The sequence below is a fragment of the Tachypleus tridentatus genome, chromosome 9 (assembly GCF_004210375.1).
Source record: "Tachypleus tridentatus isolate NWPU-2018 chromosome 9, ASM421037v1, whole genome shotgun sequence".
NCBI classification, from domain to species: Eukaryota; Metazoa; Arthropoda; class Merostomata; order Xiphosura; family Limulidae; genus Tachypleus; species Tachypleus tridentatus.
Window position 1 is genome coordinate 147,355,931 of NC_134833.1, and position 10,628 is coordinate 147,366,558.

A 10,628-nucleotide genomic window follows, 5' to 3' on the forward strand; every position below is an offset into this window, starting at 1 on the left:
TAATTCCACACGCATGGCAAAAACACGATTCAGTACCTTTTTCTGGGATAACCACCGATCGTTAGAAAGGCACAGAAGTACCTCAAATTCAGAGCCCATTTGATTACATAGCTCTTTGAAAATGCGGTGCTTCAGGGCACTATTACGCACAAGATCGAAAGTTTAGGAAAAAATAAAAACTGACGCAGGATTACTGCAGTCACAGATCGACTACTAAGCGCTCGAAGTTTTCTGCAGCACAGATATTAAGGCCAAGTGATGTGACGTGATCAGCCGCAGCCAATGATGGCCAAGTGGGCAGGCCCAGTATGGCCTAGTGTGTTAAGGCGTGCGACTCGTAATCTGAGGATCGAGGGTTCGCATCCCGGTCGCGCCAAACATGCTCGCCCTCCCAGCCGTGGGGGCGTTATAATGTTACGGTCAATCCCACTATTCGTTGGTAAAAGAGTAGCCCAAGAGTTGGCGGTGGGTGGTGATGACTAGTTGCCTTCCCTCCAGGCCAGTGGTTCTTAACCTTTTTCAGTGTTTGCACCCCTTTCAAATCTGTAATCATTTCTCGCACCCCCTGGAAACTTAAATATAAAAAAAGCTAAAAATACAAAGTTGATGTAATCAAAAATTTTTTTTAAATCTTCATACATACAGCATACCTTTTTTCAAGACAAAAATTCAGGGTACATAATGAAAAATTAATTTCAATTTTGTTAATGATGTTTTTATTTAGCCTGTAATGCACAGTAAACGTAGTGACTTCGTTGCTGCTGTTTTTTCTCTATGATGGCATCAAATCATGGCGTCTTTGTACTGAGTGCCACTCGCATGTCATGTTCAGAATTCAGCCGATTTCTGCATTTTGTTTGAATCTGAAGTAGACAAGAAAATCCTTGTTCACACAAGTAAGTAGTTGCAAATGGTACCAGCACTTCAAGAGCTTTCTTCGCTAATGCAGGGTATGCTTGCAGCTGAGAAGCCCAGAAGTGTTCCAGTTGACTATTGGTGAACTCCGTTTGGATTTCACGATTGTGTCTAAGGTCGATGAGATCTTCCTTGATGCCGCTGACATCTTCCAAATTCTGCATGAAAGGATTCAGGATCCAGTTGTCATAGGTTTGCAGCTCTCCACACGAGAAGTAACCCTCAAATGAAGTACGCAGCATCTGCATATGTTCAACAACTTTTGCAACAAAGTCTGGATGCAGGGTAGAATTTTCTGTGACTGTCTCTTCCAGGCAGGGGAAATTTGCCAAATTCCCCATCTTCACAAGATCCACAAGACAAGTTTTTCTTTGAATGCAGCCAATTTCGCGCTTGCAGTCACAATGTTGAGTCCCCTTCCTTGCAGAGAGAGATTGAGTTCATTGAGAGCTAAAAACACATCAGCCAAATAGGCAAGCATCTGAACAAAACTAGGTTCTTTGAAATATATAGCCAGTTCTTGTACCCTTTCACGGAGAAACTGATGAATTTCTCCTCTCAGTTCAAACACGCGAAACAGCACACAACCACGTGACAACCACCTCACTTCAGTGTGGTACAAAAGAGCAGTGTGTTCCTGACCCATTTCCTCACAATGTGACTGAAACAATCGATGATTCAAAGCTCGGCTGCGAATAAAGTTTACAACCTTGACACAAATATCCAGAGTTTTCTTGAGATCTGGGGGCAATGTCTTTGCTGTAAGAGAGTGACGATGAAGAAAGCAGTGAGTGATTTTCAGATTAGGAACTTCTTTCCTCATTAATGCAGCAAACCCAGAACGATTGCCCAGCATTGCTGGTGCACCATCTGTACATATTGAACCAATTTTGTCAAGGTGAAGTTCGTTTCTTGAGAAAAATTCTTGTATTTTGTTAAGCACATCTATAGCTTGTGCAGTTGTCTTTAAGGACTGACAGAAAAGGAAACTTTCTTCCACTTTTTCTCCTTCACGTAACGAACTACTGCCAATAGCTGACAACAGTTGGATACATCTGTTGATTCATCCACTTGTAGGCTAATCTTAACTGGACTAGCCTTGATGTCAGCTACAACTTGTTCCAGGATGTCAACACTCATGTCGATGATTCGGTTATGGATTACATCATTTGACAAAGACACTTGTTGGAGTTTCTTCTCAGCTTCCTTGCGGAGAACAATCTTTGCCATTTCAAGGGCACATGGCTTGATCAGTTCCTCACCAATTGTATGGGGTTTCTTTGATTTAGCAATCTGGTATGCAACTTCATAAGAAGCACTCAGTAAAGGTTTCTCTGTTGGCGAAAATCCATAAGTCGGCAATGTGCCAACCTGATCAAACCTAGCTCTTTTGACCCTTAATGTCACAATGTCATTTCCTGCATCCCTGCCACCATGTTTGTTCTGGAAATGTTCATCAAGCTTTGATGGCTTCAAGTTCGCATTGGAGAAGAGTGTGCTGCACAGGATACACTGTGGACGTTGTGTCCCATCTTTCTCTGTAGTACAGGTGAAACCAAACTTGACATATTCGTCATTCCACTTTCGTTTCTTCGACATACTGCAGACAAATCTGGAAAAGAAACACATTCATGTGTAGGTGTTTTCTTTTTTTTATGAATTATCTCTAAAATATGTCATGGAGAGACTGAAATACCTGGTTTAATCAGTAGATTTGTAGGCATGACAATACATTCTATGAAAATATTGTAACGGCTACACTGCTACAGTGATAATGTATGTTATGTAAACAACCCATCGCTCATTTAAATAAATGTGTAGAAAGCAAAATCTGAAATAATACATAACCAATCTTCCACCCTACTGTTATGCATCAGAAAAAAAAATAACATTGAAACAGGGAAACCATAACTCACGTGTTGATGGCACGGATGGGTGGTGTGGACTGAGACGTGATGATAACCTCCCTCTCTCTCCGTGTTGCACACGTGTCCTGTATGCGTCCCTTCCTCGTCTATCCAAATGACATACCCGTTTGTTTACCCTGTATTGGAATCTGATGCAACTTTACCACTTCATTAGGAAATCAGGTTTAGGTTTAACTTTATCTCGGAACACTGCTGAAGCAAAAATGTTTCTTCTTAGGAGAAATATAAAGCATACTCTTATGTAAAAATTTGGATTTGCTTTAATTATTCATGGGCATCCTCGCACCCCTTGGGAATCATCTTCGCACCCCTGGTTAAGAACCCCTGCTCAAGGCATACACTGCTAAATTAGGGACGGCTAGCACAGATAGCCTCCCGTAGCTTTGTGTGAAATTCCTAAAGAAACAAACAAACAAACCAAGTGGGCATGGCGTCACGAATCATACGAGTGGAATGAACGGAATGGACACACACACAGTGTGCGTGTTTTGACCTTCGCCAAACACCTGAGACTGACTCAACGAACTCCACTGCTTTAGTGAATTAAAGATATTTTCATTATGACTATATTTATAGTTTCAAATACATGTATGTTGGTAGTGTCTTACGCTTGTTCTCAACTAGAATAACACAATTTGTGCCATTCAATTTTATATATCACACGAATTTGTCCAATGTGTAATTGTCCCTCGGTTAGGTAAGTAAATTTTTGGACTTACAACACTTAAGTCCGGTATCATATTTTTCTAGAATAAAAATTACAGCTCTAAATAATGTGAGCTTGCATTTTATGTCCCGTAAATTATGTTTAAAATACCTAACCTACAAAATATTGTACTCAGTATTTAACCTAAACAAATACGAAAAATCACTAAACACAAAAGCTAGGTAGAACTAGCAAATAAACTTAAAAAATGGAATCAAAACAGACAGAGATATAAAAGGACATGCCACTTCACCGAATACTGAACACTTCAGAAGGAAAATAATTCATTTATATCAGGTTATCCCAATAGTAATGCCCCAAAATTTAATACAGAAGGGAATCACTATTTCTTTCTTTTTAGAAGGTTGTAATGACTACAATACATACTAAGACATGTATACACCTGTCCAGACAAATGGAAGAACCTAAACCAACTCCACTTTTCAGATCATTAATAAAATAAACTATCATGAAGATGGATGTGTCTACACCTTAAGTGATGCGCCACGTTCAGGTCGTCCTGTTTATTTCCTGACGTTCTGCTGGTGCACTTGATGAAGATTGTGCTGTTACAGTTGGAGAACTAGCACAGAAGCTTAATTCAACCTATTCAACAGTTCACCGTCATCTGCAACAACTTGGAAAAGTGTCAACTCTTAAAACGTAAGGTTCCCCATGATTTGACAGAAGCCAACCTTAGAACAAGAGTGGACATTTGTACTTATCTGTCTTCTCGTCAACGTAACTCACCGTTTTTGGACATGTTAGTGACTGGATGTGAAAAAATTGATATTTTATAGCAGTTTCTAAATGCCGCAGATAACGGATCAGTGGAGGTAAATTGGCTAAAGCACAGCCCAAAATGGAGTTAGACTCTAGGAAAGTCTTGTTAAGCATTTGGTGGGATATCGTTGGTGTGATCTACTTTGAGTTGGTGCCACTCAATCCAAGGATTACTTCAGACTTCTATTGTCAAAACAGTTCGTGCGCTTCAATGTTGCACTGAAAGATAAGAAGCCTACTTTTGTCAATCTTAAAGGTGTTGTGTTACACCAGGATAATGCACGGCCCCATACAACAAGGATTACATCTGCAAAGATCGAAGAGCTAGACTGGTTAAAATTTCCATCATTCCTCTTATTCTCCAGAATTTGCTCCATCTGATTCTCATCTCTTCTGAAGTTTGCAGAACTATCTTGATAGAAAAGAGCTTGGAACACATAAACATCTCAAAACTACCCTCTCTACATTCTTTTCCTCCAAACCCCAACAATTTTATGGAAGAAGCTTGTGAATCGTTGGCAAGGAGTAATTAATAATAATGGAACATACATTATTAATTACATAACATTAAAAGTGTTTGAAATCCTTTCTGCTTCACTGAATCTAAAATCAGACTGATATTACGAACTTACCTACTTTCTGTATAGCTATATCGGAATTTCATTAGAATCATTATAGTTTTCAATCAGGTAACCTTAAAATATTTCTTTTATGAATAATTTACAATATTTTATGAATATAAAATATGGGTCCCTATGTTTTGTCAGTTTCAATCCTTTTTGTTTTTCTTTTTAAGTTCAGTAGCCAGTTTTACTTGTCGACTGAATTATGATTTGGTTTTTTCTTGTATATGTTTGTTTACTATTTTTGTAAGATGGTATACGAGGATTAGTTGGTTGTAAAATGTATTTAATAGATTCCAGACTTTAAGATAGTATTATAATAAACATAATGGTCAAAGCTCATGTATACGATTTCGCTCTATAAGTTAATAGAAAGTGTATCTTTCTTATAAAAGAGCGATTACGGTAGGTAAGACACTATATGTACCTTTTCATGGCATGTGGATCAGAAAATCTAGATGAGTTTTGTGTTACTTTAAAACTAGTGTCCGTGCCATCCGTACATAGCGCATTCAACGATAATTATAATACTGTTTAGAGAATATTCCCAATATGCAAATAGTAAGGAACATATGTATCTCTCTCTATCATACAATGCATACGGACTGTTCTCTCTACGGGATATTTATGAGCATGCGCAATTTCAGAGCTCTTAGAATTTATCAAAGACGAGTTGTATAAATACCAGCAGATGAGAAGAATGAGAGGTTTATGGTTTTAGTTATTCTATACGTATTTTAGAATTTCGTAATAATGGAGTGTAAGATTGTTTTAGTAATTTTGTTTTTATATTTTAACCTCGCGTCATTGCATTTTTTACCCTAGAGACTCATCTATATCCAATGTATTCGTTACGGACGATAATCAAATGACGAAGGATACAGAACGTCGGCGTCGGGAGGCTTGCGAAGGCGCTACCACGATCTCTCCAACGGAAGGTGTAGAACGTCGGTGTCGGGAGGCTGGCGAAGGCGCTACCACGGTCTCTCCAACGGAAGGTCATTAACTAGAACTATGAACTCTGTTTAGTGAAATATTGTGGAGTCATTAGCTCATATGTAACTTTTGTTTCATGTGTATAAATTAAAATTGTACAGTTCTTTATCGCTGTTTACGAACTGGTATTTCGGAAATTTTCCTTGGTTTAAGAAACTTCATTAACAGCACCACGTAAAAGCTTCTTCCATTGTAATAAAAGAAAGATGAATCTACAGCTACTGTAATTCAGTGTTGATACCCCTAATGTACATACATAACCAAACGTGTATCGGTCTGTATTTCTATTCCTTCTCAAACAAACTATTAAACTTCGCTTTAAAACCAAAACTTTCGTTCACACACTTTAATACAATTATTACAGCTTTTCCTAAACATTTGTTCCTCACATCTCCATTTTGTAATATCTTACCTTGCTTCACATCCCCATCTCTATTTTTAATCGTCTTGCTATCTGAACTTCATATATCTATTTTTTCTTAATTTTATATCTATCTAACATCCATATCGTTATTCTTAACAACTGAGACCAAACAATCTTTTATTCTCAAGTTGGAAAGAAATGGTATAGTCAAGGCTTCTAATTAAAAACAAAACATTATAATGCTTACCAAACGTATAAAAATAACTCGCAAACCAAATATTCAGTGTACTGTTTTATATTAATTTCGACAATTGGTACGTTTCCATGTTTGGTATTGTTTATAAAAGAAACAGGTTTGTTTAAATAACGTTATTTTTCTAAGAAACAGGCCTCACTCAACCAAGTGCTGCTCTACAACAATGTTTCTAAATCAGATTGATAATTACAGGATGTTTTAAGCGATACACAACGATGGCGTTAAATTTATCAGTAATCAAGTGCATTCTAAATTACGATTTTGTAACCTGCTCAACGCAATACCTTTAATTCCGTGATTAATAAAACAATATTGATTTTTTAAATAATAATACCAGTACCTGAATGGCGTTGACCATATTTGGTCCTTAAAACATATGAAAATGTGTCTGAATGTTTGTCGTTATGAACATCAACGAACAATAGGTAATAATATTCCACGTATGATTACAAAGTTTTAACAAATCCGTTCGTTTTTGTATAAGATATAAAACAAAAGTAGTGTACAAAATCGGACTTCATGGTAACAATTATGATTTTTTTTCGTGAACTCGCTGTTACCTTTGACATCGGCCCTCCAAATATTAATCATTTCAAAGTTGGGTCATAGTCCAAGTGTATACTATCTTTCGTTCAAATCTACCCAACTGTTTTCGAGAAATATTTGTGATAAACACACACACACACACACATGGATGAAAACAAAATGGTAATAATAATGATGTTGAAACTGCTTAAACAATAGTTGTATGATGTTTAAGCTCCATGTAACAAGAGTTAAATTAAGTAGTTAATATAGTACCAGTTAATTAAAGATGTCAAGTAGCTAAGGTTTAAAACTAAACCCATAATAGCAAGGTACAACGAATAAATAAAATAAGATTCGTATTATTTTCAAATACTTACCACAACCTGTCAAGTAGTAACGTTTGAACATGGCATCCTCACTGAAAACAGAGACTGTGATCCTGGAATGTAGTAGGAGACATTTTATGAACATACAATTTATACTCGTACATTTTGAGAAATAATATAGTTTTACATATCCAGTCCTGTAAATAAAATAACTCGAGACTCAAAATGCTAACCAATTAGATACACTTTCAATAAAGATGAAAATATTTTAGTAAGACACTGGAAATCAAAACGCATCCTTCAAAACTGTATTGTTCTTTGTGTATCTTAAGGTATTTTAAAATAACACTTTGAAGGCTTACATAAATGTGCAGAAAAAGTCGCCCAAAAAGTGAAAATATTAATTATTGCATAAAAAGCAACTGGTTCTACTTAGTCCACGTTCGCTTATCACCGCAGAAGAATAAGGGTAAGGGTAGCAGTATTATCAAACAAATCTGTGGAACAAAGTAAAGATTGAAAGCATAAGTTTCACAAAACAGAAGAATAAGGGTAAGGGTAGTAGTATTATCAAACAAATGTTTACATGTTTACTGAAAAAAGATGTGTCGTTAACTATAATTAAGATTTAGAGAGATAATGGAGATGTTACAACCTTCAACTCTCGTCAATTTGTTTTAACTTCAGAGACAATAGAGATGGTCTTTATAACGCTCTTTGTCATCAGTTTGTTCTAACTTTAAAAGAGTCAATATAGATTACTTTATAATGGTCTTTGTCATCAATTTGTTCTAATTTTAAACAAAAACCAATAAAAAATTCCCACTTTGGTATCCTAAATCCAGACAATTATCAAAATAACTATAATACATACAACAAACCTTTGTTTATCATACAGTAGAATTTTAAGTTCTCTCCTTGCAACAAGCACTCAACTTTCACGACTGCTAATTCTGAAGGTTTGATTATATCTTTGTTGATGTAATTTATAAATATAACTTTAAGAACTGTCAGCAGATATATTTGTAATGTATACTGAGAAGTTACGAAATGTCTCCCAGATACACAAGTCCTATGGATTAAGTGCTCTCGGGATCTCCAAAGTAAGTATGCTTTTGTTTATCTTTTATCGACACTCTTTTAATATTGACTGGATGAGATAATTAGCAACAGGTAGAAATATGGACAGTTATTGATGATTGGTGAAATAAAACATGCTTATGTTACTATACAAATTAGGGAAAACTGCTATTAGCAGTGCCGTATATTTAAGCGTCATAAATCATGAGAAAGTGTTCCCCTACTTTTAGACAAGCTATACCAAGGTGAAAGGCCAAACTTACAAACTGAACTGCTCTTGATACAAACCGTAATTTTGATTTGGGGCACTTTACTGTGCTACCAGGCATTTGGAATGCATTGCTTGTTCTTTCTAGACTCTGCTGGACAGGTGATAGCTGAAAGGAACTTGACCGATGTTTACTGGTGTCCTAAACACACGCTTCCAAAACTATAGTCGTAATACTTGTTTGTTTATTTTGTGATTGTTAATTGTTTTGTTACTGAATAGTATTACATACAAAGTAAAACTAGCTTTGTATGTAGCATTTTGATCACAGAAATGATGACAACATGTACTGTCCAATGTTCATGTTTCTTTATTGAATCATTAACTGTCAGCAGAAATACTTATCATGTATACAGAGAGTTTGCCAAATTGGACAGGGGCGTAGATCCTGGTGGGATGGGGGTATACATCCCACCTTTATTTTAGGTGGGTGTGTGGTGCATATAATGATCACCCCTACAGTTTTGTCTGTTGAATTGTTTTATTGCATCATAGGCCTACATATTGTGTGTTTGTTCTTGCGATTTTCGTGTTCTTACCAATCGAATTACATAATTATGCCTAGATGTAGGCTTTTTCAGTAGCCGAAATTTACAACTTTAATATAGGCGTGCTTCTAAGCCTTTCGATCAAAGTGATAGTTCGTAAGTATCAGTCAGTAGGCCTAAGTATACATGCAAGGCGTGCAATCACTATCACAGAATCTACGTACGTCTTGTACGTAGTGTAAGATTAAATAAAATTTTCATCACAACAGATTGAACAGAGCATGAAATTAGAAAATATTACTCTCAAGCGTATACTCCTGTGAGCTCGATCCGGCAGGCCATTGTAGCTTGTAGCTGTATCCATCTTATGTGTACATTATGCGGTTTTCCTTCGCCAGTTGTTTTTATGCATGTCTAGCCGGTTTTATTGTCGAACGCCTTACTCTCCTTAGCTGCCGAAGGCATAGAGTATGACCATAGAGTATGTTTAGTGTACAGTTATCGACAGTTTCGGGCCTCTCGGATCCAGAGGCGCCTTACATCACACCCCCTACGCTCCCTTTAGTCTGACCCTCAATATTACAACAGGGCTCATTAGACCTGTTTTTGTAGCCCTCATTAATCCATGAAATTTTAGATTATCACCGCCCTCTAATAAAGTGCTGGTGCTTTATGGTAAAAGAACAATATATTCTCTTATCATAGATAGTAAAAATATTGTATTTTCTTGCATAATTAGAACACAAAAGGAGCGATTTCAACGGCCTGAAGCCTCTACTCGACTTGTATTGCTAGTTTTTGTTTAGGTGTTTTTATTTAATAGACGTGCTTACAGGCAATATATCACAACGTGTTTGCCTTTTCATGAGCTTTAACAGGAATATAATATATTTGTGATTGATTAAGAATTTTTCTAGAAACTTGTAATTACTTGTGTTGTAACTAGCACACATTATTGTCCTAGCGATGCCCAGGTGGTCTGTCGCCTCGGTAGTCACTATGACGTTCGCGCGTTCGACTTAAATACATTGTACAGTTCAGTCCTAATTCCATTCTATTCTATCTTCGTTCGTTTTACGTTAGAGTGTTCAATAAAGACTGTATTTTAGCCTGTTGAGTCATCTGGGAAACAGATTCCAATTATGGCAATCAAGCGTCTGAAACTTTCCGATATTAGACAGTTCGACAAGTCAGTTACTAGTACTACAAGTGACAATGTAGATAATCCAATAACCTCAAGCAAAAAAATAGAAACTCCCATGCAGAGGAAATACCTTGTTCATCAGAGGACGAGTCTGAAAATTCTTGTACAACTATTGCACATCATGAACCATTAGTTAGTTGTGAAACAAGTTTGTGCAGTGATG

At 36.6% G+C, this 10,628-nt stretch overlaps 1 protein-coding gene across 1 annotated transcript; it reads right to left on the reverse strand.

The window, feature by feature from the left end:
• Positions 1-788: 788 nt before the first annotated feature.
• On the reverse strand, positions 789-1,256 carry LOC143227520 (protein FAM200C-like). Its single transcript, XM_076458960.1, has one exon. It carries the CDS (start codon positions 1,254-1,256, stop codon positions 789-791), a length of 468 nt encoding a protein of 155 aa, XP_076315075.1.
• Positions 1,257-10,628: the final 9,372 nt, after the last annotated feature.